Genomic DNA, 20,212 nt, shown 5'->3' with positions numbered 1-20,212 from the left:
AGAGTTAAAGTTCTCTAAATAAAAGCTTCAGCAATTAAGTATTTTCAGTTTTAACGGGTTCTTCTCATTCAGATTGAAGTGATGCATGAAGCCAGTCAAGGAGGATCTAGCAGAGTCCTGGTGACCAGTGAAAGCGATGAGAACTTGTCAACAAGGAGGAGGTAAGGCTGCACATATGAGCCACTATAATCCTTTCCTTCTTAGAATGCAAATCATTGCATTTRTGGTACATTCTCTACACCTTCTTCGAAGTTCAAGATTAATAAATAATTAGCAATAATAAAGTCACTGAAATGCTTACWACCATGCATTTCTACCCAGTCTATCAAATGGAAAAGCCAGCAAGACTAATTTTTTGTTTGGTTGGGGCTTTTTTAGTTGGTTTTTTTTTTTTAGAAGCATTAATTACAAGATGTGAGAGAAGAAGTAATTAGAATAAACCTTTTTTTTTTTTTTTTTAGAAGCATTAATTACAAGATGTGAGAGAAGAAGTAATTAGAATAAACCTTGCATGTATTTACAAAAAAAACCACAGTTAAAGATCCTCTCACAATATTCAGAATATTCATGTTTGACTATATACCTCTGAGAGGCTTCTCAGTTTTTTAACTGCAAGCTAGAATTTCTGCAAAATCCTGAGAAAAAGATTAATAATGATGCATTCTAAAGCCCCAGATACTTAAATCACTTAGTYCAACAAAAAACAGTTTTAGCTGAACTGCAGCTTCTAGGTCAAAGGGAACAATTAAATWAAAAAMMCCCACAAAATGAAAAACCCACAACAAAACCCACCCTGCAATAWGYCAAATKCCACAATYCTGACTTCATTTCCTTTGTTGTCTTCTTCACTATCATTTAGACAATTTATACTTACATTATGCCCCTGTCTCACACACTGAAGTTACCTGATGCAAAAGACTTCATTTGTAAAAACCCTARATTGAAACATTGTGTCAGACAAATTGGAGAGACATACAAATCATAATTATTTGAATCTAATTATACCCTATAAAAATACTATGTCTGGTCCCCAAACCATCAGCTACTTTTCCAAAGGTGCAAAGTATGAAAACTTTGTAGACACATACACATCTCCAGAGGAACAGCTGCCTGAAGAGAACATGCAAATTATAACATTAACAACAGGTTAGGCTTCTAATATCTGGCAATTTTATACAACTTTAGACCTAGAAGCTTAGTGAACAAATTCGTGAGCTCTCTCTTTTCTTGGGAACACCAGTTTTGCCTTTTGTGCACACCAGGGACAGGGGGGGAGTGGGAGGCAGTTGGAAGTCCTCTTGTAAGAGAGAGCTCAAAACAACATGTAAAAGTATCAGAACTGATCCTGTCAGTTACAAAGAAAGCAACAAGAGATATTAGCCTTTGCTGTATTGTTTAAGTTTTTTTAAAAGAAATAAGTTTGTTTATTCAAAACAAATTTTACAAAACAACTGTCTTTTGTGGTACAGAGCAAAGTTTAAGAATAAATATTGAATATTTTGTATAAAAATTAGTAATATCAAAGGGAAATTGATGCAAACCAAACAAACAAAGGTAAAAAAAATTAGCATTTAATATGCTGTGCAACAATGTCAAACTCTTAATAAGGAGTGACCATTCAGGCTGATAAAGTTTTATTTGTAGGAGTAAAACCTAACAGCCCTGCATTGGAGCACCGAGACTATTGTTAAAAAAGATTCCTGATGGAAGTGTACAAATCTTAAGTTGTGTTTAGAACCAGAAAATACAAAGTTTTGTGTCTCCATTTTTTGGAAGGAGTGCYTTCATGCTTTCCTTTTTATTCAACAAGCAACTTCTTTTCACTGCAGCAAAAGAAAATGCATACTACAAACATCAAGGCCCTTTAAAGATTAAGAAACAATCCAAGCAAAACTCAAAACCAACTGTAAAACAAAATCTTTCAATGGCCAAAAGTGACTTTCGGGTAATGGCAAATTGTATTTAAGCAGCATTTTAATGTCAGTTGGTTAAAGCTACTTAAAGCTTACTTTACTTTTGCTTGTATGAGTGAAAACAAATCCCAACACACAGTTATTCTGGAAGACTGTAGTCTTACTTGTACATCTGCGTTGTATACTGCATATGAAGACCCTCTTTCCCTTCAGTGAACAGGTGGCTTTTTCTAGCAGTGCAGTTTTGCTGTGCAGCTTTGTTGATTTAAATGGCTCACAACAAATYAAAAATCTGATGAAGCAGCTTTCCTTCAATACAAAATAATACTTTTTCTATATGTGCATTTGGTTCCTCTGTATGCAACAGGTTATGCAGATCTACATCCCCAGTACTATTATCCATTGTTTAGGCAAGAAAAGGAACYGGATTTGTTCCTTCTAAAGCATAGCTGCTATACTCTTCAGTCATTCTGCCACTGACAAATGACTTGTTTGTGGGAGTTGGGCTCTTTATATGCCCAACWTTCGGGTCCAGTTAGGAATCTTATCTTCCTTCTGCAAAACCAATTATAGAAAGTTACATATTTTACTTAATTCCAGTAGCTACCTACCCTCCATTTGAACAGCTTAGATAACAGTCAGCAAGCTCACTCCTGGATTCTGTCAATACTGACAGATTCCATTTTCCATTTAAACCAGAAAACCAGCAGCACAGCTCCAAGAGCAGCAGCAGTTAGTTAAACCAAGTTTACTACTCACAGCTTCAAACTAGCAACTCCTGTACAGCTACCACAGGTTTGGCAATTAACAACCAAGATATCTGTCCTGAGAGTCTGTAGAAGCACCATGACTGAGCTATGCAAGGACTGCAGACATCCTGCAACTCTGGTTTCTCTGCAGTATCTTTATGGCACCACAGGACAACTCATACAGGCTGCAGTTTGCACATGACTTAGCTCTGTTCTGGTTTACAAAGCACAGCTATTTTGTTCCTTTGCAAGTGATATTAATATTAAGATTTAGTCAAGGTACAGGGGTTTGTGGACACAAACAACCCTGAAATTTTAAAGACAATTTTGACACCAGGAGAAATATTTTAGTTATTTTGATTTGTGTACTGAGTTTCTGTGAATCACGATCTCACTATCCCTTCAATGCAAAGTCAAAGTTTGTGCAGAAAATATCCTCCCACTCTGTTAGTACAAGCATAAGGTTTTTGTTTTTTTGAACTCTTCAAACTAGCTCTTGACTTTTCTCAGGGACTTATGCTTTCTTTTCACCTCTACAATCATGAATATTGGAAAACAGAAGCATTATTAAAAAAAAAACTAATTTAACTTTATTTATTTATTAAAGATTGGACTGTTTAAATATACTGATTCAGTTTTTGGAAGACAGAGAAAKATTAGTCCAGCCAGTTACATGAATYGTATTTGACTTTTATAGTTCAAGTTTTAAAGGGGGTTCCTTTGTTACTTAAAACCACCATGCCAGAGGGCATCCAAACACTTTCCCTATTTCAAAGATTTAGAGAGATTTGAGAAAACAATTGTAGCAGGTTTTCACTTCTAGCATGCACTGTTTGTCAACTGTGCAGGTCCTGAGTGACTTTGTATGAAGCACTGAGAAATGGTGAATATTTGTAGATAGTTTACACTACCTTCAACAACTGTGATAGTCTCATTCATCAAGTCAGAAGTTCCACTTTCTCTTGCTTTGAAAGGTCTACTCCATTTTGATAGAACAGATTTTTTTTTTTGCCACATGCCTTAGTTCACATAGCTTTTTTAAAAACTGTCAAGACATACAGACAAGTTCAAAGAAACAGACACTTTCAACAAGCATTTCAAAGTCTACAAGTTCATTATAGTTCACTTGTAATCCAGACTTGCATCCCTTGAAGAGTGTAAAAAAACAGGCTACAATGTAATAAATTGAAGTACAACAGGAGAGCTATTCATTCCAGTAAGTCTCTGGACAGAATCTGGGACCATCTTCTTCCTCTCCCTCTGCCCACCCCAAGTATTGACATATAAATTTTACCTCTTTCCACGTTTACATAKATTTTGGATAAACACCTAAAACGTTGCTCTGTCTTGGCTCAGTGGATCTTCAATGCAGACATTCAAGTATTAAGAAAATGCAGCTGAACAAGGATATGTGTCCTGGTAGTACAGTTTACAGAGAAGCATAATATTGACTAGTCTGCAGTACATTCTACCCCAAATCCCTGAAGAAATCTGTTTAACTTTGGGATCTGTAGCCTGCTTCCAGAGCTGGCGAAGATCATATACGTGTCCGTGAGATGTCATCATCTTGTTATAAATGCAGGGATGATATGGAGCCTTTCCTTCCCCAGAAAAAAATACATGATATTGTGGTACAATTCCCATTTTATTGGCACAGAGACCCATGAAAACATCATCTATATGAAGACTTGTATTCAGAGTTAATGAAGCCTCATAGATTTTAGCTGCTACATCATTTGATACTACATATGCAGCTCCTGCTGTGTAGTCAGGGTAAGAGGGCCACTGGTACATTTCATATGGAACATAGTATTTGCTACTCTTGTCTCTTATGGGAGGGGATCCRCGATGGACTCGACCAATCCAGATATCTTGAGCACCCATTTGTGTGAGACTTTGGAGATAAGCAACGAGATTTGGCATATGGATAAATATGTCATCATCTGCAGACATAATGAACCTGGCATGAGGACAGTAGGCATTCACCCAGCTAAACTGCAAAAGCAATTTAAGAGTAAGATTGTGAAAAGTATCCAAGAAGTCTTGCTGAATCAAATCATGGTATTTCTGGTCTTCGAGCTCAAGGTCTTTTTGCCACTGTGTTTTCTGCAGATGGTCTGTTGGTCGTCCTAAAGCAAAAAGAGTTTTAATGTTGGCATTCAGTTGRGAACGAACATACTTCTCATTACCCCAAGTTTGTCTAATTGCATCCCTTCGATGCCGGTTTTCAGGAGAAGTCTTCACAAACAATAGGAGAAGGACATCCTGCTGCTGACATTTCTCTCTGTGGTTGATCAAGTACTGGTAACTTGGTACTCTGTTCACGCTATCCCTGCTGATAGACAGGCTGTCATTCACAAAATGATAACTATTTATGAGGTATCTGTAGGAATAAGACTTCATATGGCTCACAATGTGATTATCAAACGGTACCCAAAAAATCATGAGACAAAGTATGAAGCAAGTGGCACATAACTGCAAAAAATGGCATTTTCTGACTCTTCTGGGACTAACAAACATTCTGATGTAGTTTTTATAATCCTTATTCTTGTTCAGGATCAGTGTTTTCACAGTGCCTGTGTTTTAATTTGAGAGCACAGTGTCACCCTTCAAGATAAGTGTCTCTTGTAAGGCATGATGTCTTTCATTCAGTATCCTTGTGAAGATGCCTTTGTTCATAGACTTCACAAGCCATCTTTCTCAAAAAACGTTTTTCTCTGATTGAAAGAATGCAYGCAGTTTTGAAAGATGAGACTTGCAGATTAATGTTTTCCCTTTGGGGCATCTTGAAGCAAACACTACAGCTTGAATAAGAACTTCTCATGTGTTTCTTTCCTTCATGAAGGTGAACACCTGCCAATTCTGAAGCGGGGAGAGGAGAAAAATTTAAGTGAGCTGTTATTAACACATTTRGTTTTAGGTTTGGTCATGGAAATGAGCTGACTACTCAGTCACTCCCCATCCCCACCCACATACACACATCCCTCCCATTKCCCAGAATAAAAAAAGAACCGACTGGCAGTAAGGCAGAGGTGGTCAGYGGCCCAAACTTGTGAAGGCCAGTGAAACAGGAGACTGACACAGAAACCTCTTTCTTAGAAACCCCCACTACCGTTAGCCGGCAAATGACAACGTTTTTAAATTCTTATAAGGTCGGAAAGCTGGGTTTACAAACTGCCTTTTGGGCCGGCGGTGTGCTAAAGACCCAGTGCCAGGTGGAGGCCTGCGGCTGCTCCCGGAACAGCGTCAGGCGAGCTCATGTGTTTGAGGGGGCTCGCAGCCCCGGACCTCGCCGGCCCCTTGCCCACTCCGGTCCTTCTCCCCAGCCCCGGGGACACCGCGGTGGCCTCGTCGCGCACCTTCCCCGCCTGGAGTGCCCGTCCGGCCCTGCTGCTGTGGCCGAACCCGCCGGCCGGAGGGGAGCGGCCGTTGCCTGAGGGGGCTCACGGGCCGCGAGCGCCCCGCGCCCTGAGGAGCTGCCGCGAGCCCCGCACCCTGAAACGGCGGGGAAACGGCCCGCAGGACACACGGACCGACTGACTGACAGACTGACTGACAGCCCGACACCGAACGGCGGGGAAACGGCCCGCAGGACACACGGACCGACTGACAGACAGACTGACTGACAGCCCGACACCGAACGGCGGGGAAACGGCCCGCAGGACACACGGACCGACCGACGGACCGACTGACAGACCGACACTGAGCGGCGGGGAAACGGCCCGCAGGACACACGGACCGACTGACGGACCGAGTGACAGACCGACAGAGTGACCGACAGACAGACCGAGACACGGACCGACTGACAGACTGACTGACAGCCCGACACCGAGCGGCGGGGAAGCGGCCCGCAGGACACACGGACCGACCGACGGACCCACAGACTGACCAGCACACGGACCGACAGACAGACTGACTGACAGACCGAGACACGGACCGACAGACTGACTGACAGACCGATCCACTGACTGGCTCTCCCGTTAGGCACCCCTGCCACAGGCACACCTCTCGACACCGCACAGCTCACACWCACTTCAGTGCYACTATCTCTGCTACCGGCTAGGGTTTAGTGAAGAATCCAAAGCGCAAAAAGCCACCCAAGTCCAGCCTTCTTGCCCTGCACTTTAAAATTCTGTTCTTGTAGCCRGAGTTGTCTCTGCTATGTAATAAACAAGAGCAGCCTGAAGTAGCAACTACTTGTTCATCCCATAAAAAACCAAAAATAGCCGTCGAGCAAGAAATGTAGGACTAGYCCTGTAAAGAATGACATCCCACAAACTAAGCACTTGCTGCACAGAAACAACCCCTGAAGCAAGAGAACACAAGCTATCACTTTCAACTCAGAAGTTACGTTCAACACAAATGCATGGAGACTGTTTTAGCCGTCTAAAGTCTTGCAACTAGATAGCATGATGAGAACACAACTGAATATACACATAAGAAAACCTGGGGCAATTTTGTGGGGCTACAGGAAAGGGTCCGGCTGCTCAAAATGGAAACCATGCACTGGTGTATCTGAGGATTGCAGATTGTAATGCATAGCAGAAAAGCTGTATGGGCAGTTTGGTGAATAAAAGTCAGTCAGCGCTTTTTWTAGTATCAGTTTAAACCCTTTTTATTTTGGAAACATGAAGTTAAACAATACACCTCAGAGTTATAAACTCAGCAASTTTACAATAGAACACTATTGCAAAGCTTACTCTTGTTTCAGATGAAGCAYAGGGATGCAGACAAGCTGGAGTGCTACAGAAATCCCAACATTTGGTAGTTTCTTTTTAAAGAGCGGGTCTGAAGATACCAGCCAGTCAGGTTGTTCACTGCCATCATGATAAAAGCAGAGAACTGAAAGTGAAGGGAGCATAAGGCAATTTATTTAACCACCTGAAGCAAAGTTTGCCTTGGTAAACACAGGGATCCTCATCACCAAATACAGCTTTTTTAGATTGCACTTGGATAACAAGTTTGGAAAACAGTCTGCAATTGCCCATGTCATCTGGTAAAAGGAGACAACAGTCAACACCACAGATAAAAGATACAAAGGACACAGTCACTGAGAGCTAGCAGTGAAAATAACTCACATGACAGTTATTTCCCACCAGGGAAAAATAAGTCTCCAGAAAAAAACAAAAACACCAACAACACTCAAACCAAACCCACAAACCCACCAAAAAAAATCCACCACAAAACACGGAATCATCATGAAAACAGCTTTAAATATGGAGCAGCTAGCAGGGAACAAGAGGCAATTTTCTGGTCCCTAGCACTGCTTTCCTGAAGTCAAGGATGCTGGAARGAGACTTCAGGCTTTCCCTTGGAATGAAAACAAGCCATAAAATTAACTGACTATGGGCTGGAACACCCTGGTCTGTCATTTCCTTGTTCTAGTTCAGTGGAATTAGAAGAKCCATTAGTAGACAGAGGTTGTTCAGAATCCTCCTCAGAAAAATATCTCTTAGGTAAAACTTCTAAGTGTGCCTATAGATGAGCAATACTGATGAAATTTAAGGAGGCCTATACCCACTTGTCCATCTCTCTCCAAAAAAGTGTGGAGACTTGCACTGAAGGTGCTAATGCACGAGTCTCTTTGATTGTCAGAACTTTATATAGCCCATTTACAAGACCCAGCCTTTGGGCTTAGTCATGTTCTCCTTCCCTTYACAAGAAAACAGGTTGAGACACCACATGAGCTATTTGCTACCATCCAAATTTCATCATTCCAGGAAAAGGAAACAATCCAACTCACCGATCTGTTTGCCCTAGCAAGAGGAAACACTGTGGAACAGAGATAAAACCATGCTTGACAGTCATTTTTTTTGCCATAATTAAGGTGTTTTGCCTCTTGGTGTACATTTCCTTACTTGTGGCTTGAAAGCTGTTAGATCCACTCTAAGATTGGAGAGAGACTGTGAGAACCAAGCATCCCATGCACAGTTCCTGTATCTTTCTTTCTGGCAGATTTAAGATGAWAACTTGTATTTCCCCCAAGGCTTTTGCCATCCTGTAGCAATCCTGCCTTTCCTAAATGAGTTTGTTATTTAACTTTTCAGTATTACCACAAGCATGACTCATTGTAGCTACTGTTCACTATTCTGTGTTTTGCATTTAGAATATATTCTAGGGTGAAAGAGGAACTGGCATAGTTTGACTTGCAAACTCAAYAGTTTGTAGAGTGACCACGATGGAAAAGCAGATCCTTAAGGATATACTTTAAGTTCATAAAAGTCAATATTTGACAAAAAGACAGTATGAAGTTTATTTGAGGATAGAAGTAAAATAGTTTTGGAAAGTCAACTAAGGAGAGGCAGACAAGAGACACACTAAGGAAACACAGAGACACCCTAAACAAGAAACACTGGAGGCACAGACCCTCACAGGAAGAACCAAGAAGAGAAAACATTCACACAAAAGACGTCCAACATGGAGATTTTTTCCAACTAACACCACCCGGATAYAAACCTAAAACCCAAGAGAGCAACTAAGACTGCACAGAGAGAACATCTTAAAATTCCCAGCTACAAATTTTGTCATGTGGTACCATGCACAAGCTKGGCTTCAATACACCACATCCCTGAACAACATGCATTTTAGGACAAGCATCATAAATGTGTAGTTCATAGGATAGSATCATAATGTATAGTTATATTTTACTCTTCCTGCCTAGAAGAAGATAAGTTCAGATCACAAGTGACTTTATCAGGCAATGCAGGATATACCAGGAAACACTTTTAAATAGAAGCATTTTTTACCATCAGCTTGTAGCAACCATCACTTTCACGTCAGCAGCTCTTGGTTAAAGTCCACAAGGCCTATCAGAAAGACTGAAGACTTTGCTCAAACATTACCTATTCCAAACAGAAGTCAACTGAAGAGCTGCTGATCTCAATGTCCGTATTTTGTCCTTGGTTGTGCCAAAGGCTGCTGCTGCCAGCTGTGGACAGCCTCACACTCRCTCTTCCCCCAATCCTGCCCTCTCATCCTTACCATACCAACTTTCCATAGTTTGCAACAGCTCTGGAGTTTATATTGTTGCTCAAGCCAAATTCAGCTCCTCCCAACCTCTTTCCCCCAAAAAGCAGCCTGCTGAATACTTGAAGGAAGTATCAGAAAGTGGCTAATTGAAGTCAAGCTGTGCCTAACCTAAGTGTACAATGTGACTCAAGGGTTTCCTTTTGTAGAACCAGATGTAACACACATTGTTTTCTAAAGCTTTCAGTCTTTTCAGTTCTAAGGCTTCTGCCAGGCTCTGTCATTATAGAAATTCTGAAGCCCTAGGACAGGGTTTTGCTGTAAAGTCAGAGTAGTTCTGTCACATTAACTCCTCCATATCAGCTTGTTTGACAGTGGAGTGGATGCCCAGATTAAAAGGACATGGTAGAGATGCTCCATCCTGGTTCAGCTGCCCTCCATCCTGCTTGCCTTCACCCTGATGGCAGATGTCACAATGTGACACGAGATGTTGTTTAAACTGCACACCACTTCTACAGCACTAAATGAATGTGCCCAGCCACTGAGGTGWCAGAGGCAGATATGCTGCAGTTAAAGCTGCATGGGCCAAGATTATCACTGCCTRGCTTTAAATTCAGACATACATGTCAAACCTAGGGTAAGGATGGGACAATCCTGAAAAAACTGAGTTGGATTTTCTTGAAGCCTTCAAATCTGTTTAGAAAGGGGCTATGGGGTCCAAAGAATATGCTTTGATATATTTGAGAGTTTTGTTTAAGTAAAATTTAAAACTTTTCTTTTTCTGTGTTTGAAGCAATTCAAACAGTTATAATTCCTGTGAAATTGAACTTTTCCATCTCCAGTATTGATTTATGTACTGTTTACACTCGAAGTTCAAAGGAAATTTAGTCAAGTTCAYACATCAAATAAGCATCAAAACAGAAGCTTATCAGGATTTTTCATTCTGATTGACTAATTTAAAATTAAGAAAGCATGTGTCTAAGTTAATGGGAGSAAAGCCTGAATGGAGTTTGCTGCTTACAGCTTTAGCTATAAGATTATGTAACCCAGGTTCCGCTGATTATCTTTCTGTTGCTGACATGTCCTCACAAGTGAAGTTATCTGTCATCTCTTCCCAGGCCTATGTCCTCCTTCTTCACTTCCCAATATTTGAAAAACCTCTTATATATGGAACAGTTGCTTTGAAACTAATTTTCATGTTCTTCTTATACACCAGCTGTGTCACAAAAAGCAGAACAGCAATACTAAACAAGTTATATCCTGACACTTGTAGGACTTCCTACCATAGTGACAGAAGGTCACTTTAGGAAATAAGATGCAGTAATTTACTTAGCTAAGTCTATCTTCCTACATAGTTTGCAAGCACCAAGATGAAAAGAAATCACAAACAGACTGCAAAGAAAATAATTTCAAGTAATGTTAAAAATTCCACKGTGACATCTTGTTCTATCCAAACTGTTGAGAAATGGAAGCCAATTCAGACAAGTATTCTATAGGAAAACATAGTCACAATGGCAATGGAATCAACAAAAAGAAACTGCCCAGTGCTCCAAAGATCTGTGAAAAGTTTAGAATCAGATCACAGATGTTGCATCCAGAAGGAACATAATGCAGCAATGACTGACACTACCTTTGCAAATTTTGTCTCAAGAGCACATAACCCATCTTCTGCAACCTCCTCTGTGGACTTCACTTGCAAGCTCTTTAGTTTGCCTGCCACTCCTACTCAGGGTATTGTTTCCTGGAGTGGTGCACCAGCATTCTTAGATGCTCTTTGTGCATGTGTTGAGGGCTTCTCAGATGGAACAGACACCTGACTTTCTATGAAGGTGAACTTTCAACACTTYCCAAAACACAGACTCCTTAAATGATTCTGAAATTGCTCAGTCAAGAGAAATCCCCTTATTAAAAACAATGGGCATTGAAGTACAACACTTCCTCCAGGTAAGTTCTGTATCAGAAGTAAYTACAACAGCACCTAGAAGAATGAGCCATTTGAAGCTGTGCCTGCTTGCTGATTCTCTCTGATGGCTAGAACTTRCAAGTGCTGAGCAATGTTGGCAGAGAATTTAAAAGGATGGCAAAGCTTTAGATGGCAATTTAGTAAAGCAGTTCAATTCTTTCAGGGCTGGAAGCAGAAACAGGTTGTAAATGCTTAGCACTGCCAGGAAGCAGCTAAATGCCAGTAGAGATTTCGTTTCTACAGAGGTTTTGCACTTACTGTAACTATTGGGTGGAAAGAAAGTGATTTCTTCAGTTTCCTCTAAAATGAGCTGAAAGCTTCCCAGCTGCTGAAAGCCAATCTAAATGGAGACATCTGCCAGAATGGACAGACTTGCCTTCTTAAATTACTTTCATCAAGAGCAGTTGCCCAAAACAGCCACTGCAGAGATAGCAGGAGAGGTGCAGGACCACCTTTCAAGCACCACTCTACATTTGGACTGCAATTCTCATTTTTTTTTAACCTGCTGTATCCACTGCAGACTCTTTCCTGTACAAGCTAGAAGGAAGGACGGCATTTTTCAGAATGAGTCTCCAAAATATGAGTCATTTAGTTCAAGGGATTTTGCATAAAATGCACAAGCACCAACATGAATTTTTGCGCTGTGTGTGCAGCAGATTGGGTGAGAAGAGTGAGGATAATATTCTGAAGTTTCAGTCTGGCAGTGACATGATTGAGGCCACATGTCCTCATGTTCTGAGAAGAGGGACTAAGTTAAGCACTTAGCTTCAACACAGACAAGTCAGAGGTTTACAGCACAGCTGCAAAGACTGTAGTGGCACCTATTGTACAWCCCACCACATCAGTTTTGGCAGCAATGAGATCTAATGCAGTCTGCATTTATGTAAGTTCACTTTTACATTGCCAGCATTTAAAGACATATGAGACTTGCACACATTTTTTCTCCCATGTACCAAGGCAAAAATTGGTAGCAAGGAGGCAGAGCACATTAACTGCAGCTGCTAACATTACCCCACTAATATAGCCATCCCTCTCCATTTTATAGTAGATAATTACTGTTAGTATTTGGAATCTTATCTGGAAGCTTCTGTGCAAGTGGTGTAACGAATTTTCTAGTGATTATTTACCACTTACTCCCAGGATATTAGAAACAGTTGGCCTTCARAAGTGGGCAAGGACCACAAAGGGCTTGCCACTACTTTCTGTCCCATATTAGTGTATTCACCTCTTTATCAAAGAGGTGTTATTTCAGACAATCTTGCAAGGACATTCCATTAAACATGGCAAGCTTTGAGCTGAACATTGAAGAAAACTATTTTCCCCATGCTAGAGAAAGCAATTGTGAAATATCAAGCAGTTAAGGATCCAGTACAAAACTCAACATTGCAAGACAAGAAATTGCAAATTCCCTTGTATTATTAGGCGTTAATATCCCTGTTTCATATCATGTTTCAGTTGAAGAGCTACAACATCAGGGCCTCATCTAATCAATAACTCTTTCTGCTGCTGTTTTGAAATAAGCCCATTCAAATATTTATTTGCWGCTAGATCTAGAAATGTTATTTCCTGCCTATTTTCCCCACAAACCTAAGGTGATTTTCATTCCAGTCTGTAAGCCATACCTGAAGATCAAGCTGAACAACTATCCGAAGCACACCTTTTCCATGTTAGCTGCCAAAGTGAAAGAAGAAGTAAAATTTCAGACTGACACAACTGTAAGACTAGTTCAAGCTGCCTTTTCTGGGGCGTCTCTCAGAAACTTTCCTTTTGCYCAGTAAGAACACTTAAAAAAATTGCAGTGAGTTAAAAAGTGTATGAAGGGTAACAGCATTGTACCGTGGCATTTTCTAGGTTTCATGATTTTCATTCCAAAGTAAATATTCTCTCATCTGCTCCCCAGTCTATCCCTCTTCCTCAGACAATACTATTGCCTATGATCCAAATTCAGCATCAAACTCCAGATGGATTCCCATAGTGCAGCAAGAGTTTGGATGTTACATGGGTCACTACCATGTGGGCACTGAGGCAGGAAGACAGGCAAATGAGAATTTGTTCAGTTTTAGATTCAGATACAGGATGGTTTTGTGCCAAAGGATGGTGTTTTTGCTTTCAGTTAGACCAACGATGATGAACATGTTGGAATTAAACTATACTGGTTAACTTACAAGGTATGGGAAGTTGTGGGTTTTCTTAGTTCCCTTATTGCATTCTGAATTGAGGTTAGCACAGATCAGAGGTGAACTCTTGAGTCTACATAGCAGAGTATCATCCCATTGAGAGCTCCCAGTTCAGTTCAGCTGCAGAAACTTGCCTGTCTCTGAAGCATGGCTCATTCACCTCAGCCAGGTCTCATGCTCACTTAACAATCCAGACACCATTTGTGCTCTATACACAACTGAGCATGAGGAAGTCCTGCCCCACTCTTTTCTGCATCACATCCTTTSCTCCAATAGTTTCTTTTCCCAAACCTACAAGTAGAGCCCAGGGAGGCAAATCTGCAGGTTTGCTTGTAACATTCTAACCACATGCACAAGAGTTTGAGGAAGTTGGTTGCAGAACGATAGTGCTGGTTTCCCATCCTAAGATCCCATCAGTCAGAACCAGCACCAWTTTTGCTAAAAACTCTTCCATCCTGATGACTCRGGTGACGTAGTCAGGAACACAGCCYGGTTTTCAGTTCTGTTCAGTCAGGGATGTATCCAGGCCTGCAGTTTCAAGGCCATGCTTTCCCCACCCCGTACACACTCTCAGCAAGCTCAAGGTCCAACRCTACACCGAGTCCACCACACACAAAGCTGTACCTCAAGCAAAGCGCACACTGACACACAAAGGTCTGGTAATTTAAGACAGTCCTCTTAAAGCATCTATGAAATCAGCCTGAAAAAGAAGCTGCTTTGTGGAGAAAAACAATAGTTCTATCAATATATAAAGAAACACATCCATATATAATTAATTATAAGAGATGARCTTTCTGATTAGTGATAATGAAGAAGAGAACCTCTTTAAGATGACCCCTAATGGTTTATCCCCTCCCACAAATGCAGTGAAACTGCCATTACCACAACACTTCAAAGGCCTCCTCTTGAGATCACCAAGAGCAAATAYTGCCCAAGCCACTCCATCTTTCCATACACCCACAGACCTACATGCACTTAAGGACAGACAGCCATTGCCCACTGTTCCCTTGCCCTGAACAGAGTCCACCCTTGTTCATCTCACCCYTCCTGTTCACTGCTGGGCACAGCTGCCACCAGCTCTTAAGCTGAAAGAGAGAAATGCTGTATTCTACTCAAGACTGAGGGAAGAGGAAAGTTATTAATGGCCCTGTCTGCTTCTTGCATAATCCCATCTAGTGGGTTGTCTTCTTTCCTCAACAGGAAATGCAGATATTCAGATCAAGCAAGCAGCCTATGGGATCACACATTCACTTCTTGTTTAGCATTTGTACTGCAGTTATTTTCCAATGAGATTAATTATCATTTGGGATAGTTCAGCACTAGTTTGATAAAACAACACATGCAGATGCTGGGTAAATGTGAAGTCTGCATATACTCCATATATATATATATATATATATATATATGTACACACACACGTTTTCTTTAAAAGCAAGAAGTATTAGGGATTCAAGATATACCTATGGAAGTTAAAGAACTTATATTTTTAATTACTTTAATTTTCAAGTTACACAAACAGCACCTTAAAATTCAACTGAAGAGTCACCCTAMCTTGAGGCAAATCATTATCTAGAAATAGCAACACATCAGACTGTCCTATTCTCCTAACTTCTAGCCTTCAATTCTGAAAGCATTCACACAGTCTTCACTGACCTAAGAAAAGTCGGAAATAGTTGTAGGATTGAAACTGAAAGGACACACAGGAGTTAGTTTGAGTAACCAAACTCCAAAGCAAGTAGTATCCAAGCCTGAAAGGTTAAYGTTCTCCAATCTTTATTTGTATCAAAAGATCCCACTTCCTGGGGAGGAGTTTGGGGAGAGAGTTACAGAAGATAGCAAAGTTTTGCTGTTCTAAGTGTACCGGACGAGCTGTCCACCCAAAAGGACCAGAGGGCATAATGTTTCACCACTGATTTAGCACTTCTGTGAGATCTGGATTCATATAYCCAGCTCTCCTTTTCCATTAGTTCAGCAGTGAAATGGTTCATTTCAATTATTTTATATGACTACGTAAGTTTCGAGGTTCTAATGTAGTTTACACATTTTAAAGTTTTCAAGACAGTCAAATATTTCACACACTGATATTTCTTTGAAAATTTAAAACCAGATTCAGTACTGAAGGCATGCATATTGGGGATCTCCRTGACTGCCTCAAGCCAGCCAGAAAGACATAAGCATCTCAGATTTTAGGATAATGCGGATTGAGAAGCACCTCAGCACATACAAAGGAGCTGCAGATTGGCYGGGATAATAGCGGTGCAAGGCTTTGTTTAAGCCTGTCTGCAAACGGGGTGGGATGAATTCCATTAATCCTCTCCTACTTCTGTGGGAACTAAGGAGAATTTTGGCTTTTATACAGCTTCTTCTGCAATGCCACAAGGGCAGGGATTGAACWGGAGACACTTGACTGCTTTTTGTTGTTATTAAATGTGGGGAGCAGGAAGAGCACACATTCATGGCAGAAAAGCAAAGCAAAACACCCCTCCTTGCCCACCCCATGCACTTATAAGAAACACAGAGCTGCAGCCACTGAGGAACAGCATCCTACAGTTCCAGCTCAAGTGCCCTCACTGAAAGCTGCTAATAAGCCACTGGCCACAACAAGCCACTAAACAGAAGACTAAGCAAAGAATTCCTCAGGCCTAGTTTCCAGATGCAAATCAGATAAGGAAAGTCAAACAAAGGAGCTGCAAAACACTCCCTACATGTTTAATAAGCAGTGAGATTTCTCCAAGACTACAGTCTTTGTAAGTTAAATGAAGGAACTTGTGTATTTGCATTTAACCAGAAGTACTTGTCTCAGCTTAGGAGAATGGGATAATAGGCCAGTCAATAACATCAAGAGCCAGTAAAGTAATATTTTTATATATATAAAAATACATGTCTGTTACAGATATGTGTGTATATATATATACACACACTTTGTTGCAAGTCTAATGTAAGGCCAAGAATGTAACAAACTACCTACAGCATTTKCATTCACACAGCACCAGATTAGAACTGCTCTGAGGACAGTTTAGTGAAACAGAGTTAAGTAGAAACTACAAATGAAATTCAGAGAGACAGAACCACAAAACACCAGTCTGGAGACTGTAAAAGGAAGCTACAAACATGGMAACAGAAGCTTGCAAGGTAGGGATGACTTCAGGCGTGACTTAAGAAGGAAAAACAAAGACATCACTAAAGAARCCAGATCATTCTAGAAAGTTGAACTTTGAAAACAAGGCACTAGAAAGCCTGTRTTTGTAGTTACCACAGGACTTTACTCAGGTCTTGCTGACAAAGCAGCCAGAACCTCAGAAAACAATTAGTTGTAAATATGGTACCTTTGCCACCCTTATACTCACTATAAGACTTCCTACCAAAAATTTAGTGAGTAAATGTTATTGGAAAGTCAGGAAAGTTAGAGGGAAGAGTTTGAAAGCACTTTGTGCGGTTTTAACAATAAAACACATGGATTTCACACTCCGGTGCATGGTGCAAAGCTGAAGATTAAGCTTTGTTAACCRAGTCAAGCAGCAGAAAGTTCATGCTTTCTCTGTTTCATATTCCATACAAAACCACAACTAATCTAGGGCTGAGGACACAGGGCTGCAGTGATATGTGGAAACTGCTACTGATGAATACTAGTTTAAAGAACAAGAAAAACGAAATTTTCTGCCCAAAGACAGAAGGTCAATTTTGTCTGACAAGCCTCCTCAGGTCTCAGTTGAAGTGAGAGTGGAAGACACAAATAGTGCAGGATACAATAGGAGAAGAAATGTGAGCAGCCTTACCAGGCCAACAGCGTGTTCAATTTGAAGCAACTTTCCTTAGCTCTAAATGCAAAGGACCAATTAAATCCCTTTCTTTGCTACCATGAGTTGGTGAGGTTGAGCTGCTGCACCTGAAAGGTGACAGTGTACCTTCAGAGCATGGCAGCATACCCGTGTGTTTTGAGTGACCAAACAGCTTTTATTCAAGTTTTAAACTACATTCAGAAATCGAGTTGGTACCAGACAGTCAACCTGGACCTCATGAAACTGTTTTGCAGAAASCCAAGGCAGGAGCTCCTACAGCCTGTCGTCTTTGCAGTGTGTACATGTATGTCCTGCTTCAACAGCCCTGCCAACTAAGTTGCTTTTGAATACAACAACATTCCCTTCTTTTGAGGTCATCTGTTTGCAGGTCATTTAAGCAGCCTTGGGATCGATTAGATTTTCTGAGTTATTTGGACATATAGCAGCCACAGCATCTCCAAGCCACAGTTCTGAGTTGAAGATCAGACAATGCAGTCAGCCAAGCAAAAAGTAAATTTCAGGACTGGTACAAGTTTGTTCTAAAAAGTTGCAATTCCAAAATGAAGGTGTTTCATCATCCTGCTTCCATGCATTGTGGTAGTTTCCCCACTGATTATAATATTTAAGTCGAGTATCATCTTGCAAAGATCCTTCCACAGCATTCTCCCATTGCTGGAGGGCAAATGTCCTACCTGGAAAACTTCTGAAAGAGGGAAACCTCTCTAGTGTCCATGAGTATTATTTTAGTTTTTGAAGACTCAGGAATGTACACAGCTCAGTACAGGATCTGGACCACAATCTCCCAGACATTGCAAAGATTGCAAATATACAATGTCTCCTTTATCAGTGAAAAATCCTGCTTTCACTTCTGGCCAACCTGACGGAGGTGGGTCATGCTGCTTTCCACAGGAATTGGAAGATTAGGTATTATGGAGGTCTGCTGAATAATCAGATAGCCTYATTTGAGATGTGCACGTCCTAGGAAACTAAGGAAGGAATTTGGCTGAACTCTGCCAGTCCCATGTGGAAGGAAAAGCCGGTAGAGRGGTGCCAATCCATCACATTCTGGTTCCCTCCACCTCTTTCTGCCAGTCCCAAGGTGCAGCCAGACCCACTGCAGTAACAGCAACACCACAGGGAGGTTTCCCAACAGCAAACCCCCTCAGTACTTCTGTCCTTTCAGTAACCAACATCTTCAAGTTAAAGGATTACCTRGACAATTGCTCAGGCTCAGAGTCAGAACCATGAGAGAGGCAATGCTCAGTACATCCTAGATGCTGTAACACTGTAGGTGCAGACAGACACCAAACACAGCCACTGGCATTTCCAACGATAAACGATGACTTGCAGGGTTTTCCACATGCTTCTCCCTAATCTGTAGGTGAATTACCATTCCTAGCATCAGTACTCACTACTCCAGTTTGGCCAGATGTCAGAGAGACTGTCCCAACTACTGCTTTGGGCAGCAGGAGCAACCAGTTTGTTTCTCAATAATCTGGGATCTCAGTGAAAGCAGAAAGTGATACAGTTTTGTTCAATTCAGTGRAACACAAGTGCTAAGCAGATACTACTATATTTCTAAACAGAAAAACAAACAAACAAACCCCCAAACCCTTACCTGCAAAAAAAATCCACTTTTTTTTACTAACATACTACATTTCTGTATGTGCTAGATTGTGGGCTTCTATAAAACTAGCTCTAGCAAAATAACCAGTARCTTCTGTAATACCAGAGCAACAGCCAGCTCTATGTGACAGTCCAGCCTTCTGGAATACTCCTAGAATATTCCACGGCTGTTACCAACAGTGACTTACTGTCTCCTGCCCTATTCAACGAGAAAAAAACAAAACCTTAGACTGCAGTATTTCCCCTTTATAAAAATAATCCTTTCATTTTCTAGCCCCATCCTTTTCCCTTTGCATCTGCTAGGAGAAATGCAAGAACTGGGGAGAAGTGAGAACAAGACAGCATCATACAAACCAGATTTCAACAGGCTGCACTCGTAGTTTCAACACTGCTGCTAAGAGATCCTCAGGCCCAAGCCTGGGTAGTCCCGAGATGAGGATGCTGCAGCACGTACCGAATTCTCCACTGCCTTGCCGAGCCAAGATAGTTGCAGGGGTTMTTATTGTCTTGCGCTTAATGTAGTTGCTTACCCCGGGGTAATGTCAGCCTCCCATCTTCAGAATCTCCCAAGATCTTGCRCAGAAGCAGTTAACGAAGCTACTTTTCCCGAAACAGCTCAGGTGTTTTCTGTGCTCCCCGCAGGGCGGGTGAGCCAAAGCGATTCCCCCTTTCCTGGGGCCCCGCCACCCCCAGCCCGGCCGAGCCCGCGGCTCTGCCCCGCKCCCGCCTCCCGGCGCGGCAACAAGAGCATCCCCAGCTCTCCAGAAACCCTTGGAAACCCAGGAGAATCGAACATGCCGGCAAAGTCGCGGGCTGGAGGACACCCTGCCRCCCCCATGGGGTTTTCCCCGATGGCTGCTGCTGCCTCCCGGCAGCTCCACGACCCCCCAGTTCCGCGCAAACCGATCGTGACCGTCCCCGCCACCGCGCCTTCCCCCATCCCAATCCTCCCGGGATCCGCGGAGCCTGGGAGGGGCGGCAGGCAGGGAACAGCTTCCAGCCATGCGGCTGCGGGCGCCCCTTCGGGGAAACAAAGGCG

General features: G+C 41.8%; 2 protein-coding genes across 6 annotated transcripts in view; one reads left to right on the top strand and one right to left on the bottom strand.

Annotated features, from left to right (window-relative positions):
* Positions 1–20,212, top strand: part of MCF2L2 (MCF.2 cell line derived transforming sequence-like 2) — a 106,672-nt gene that overhangs the window by 34,733 nt on the left and 51,727 nt on the right. For both annotated transcript variants that reach the window (XM_057367088.1, XM_057367089.1), the window contains exon 15: positions 73–161. In XM_057367088.1, the coding sequence (XP_057223071.1) occupies positions 73–161 (89 nt within the window). The remainder of the gene's footprint in view (positions 1–72; positions 162–20,212) is intronic.
* B3GNT5 (UDP-GlcNAc:betaGal beta-1,3-N-acetylglucosaminyltransferase 5) overlaps positions 844–20,212 on the bottom strand; it is a 20,716-nt gene continuing 1,347 nt past the window's right edge. The window contains exons 1-2 of one of the 4 annotated variants that reach the window (XM_057367093.1): positions 19,704–19,865; positions 844–5,524 (exon numbers count right to left, since the gene is read on the bottom strand). In XM_057367093.1, coding sequence (XP_057223076.1) covers positions 4,046–5,182 — 1,137 coding nt within the window. In that variant the 5' untranslated portion in view covers positions 5,183–5,524; positions 19,704–19,865 and the 3' untranslated portion in view covers positions 844–4,045. The other 3 variants (XM_057367094.1, XM_057367092.1, XM_057367091.1) reach the window with 3 other exon arrangements.

Source organism: Malurus melanocephalus, unplaced genomic scaffold (genome assembly GCF_030028575.1).
Source record: "Malurus melanocephalus ecotype Western Australia unplaced genomic scaffold, MMel_1.1 scaffold_75, whole genome shotgun sequence".
Lineage (NCBI taxonomy): Eukaryota > Metazoa > Chordata > Aves > Passeriformes > Maluridae > Malurus > Malurus melanocephalus.
Note: the sequence above shows the minus strand (reverse complement) of the source record. Positions and strands in the feature narration are given on the sequence as shown.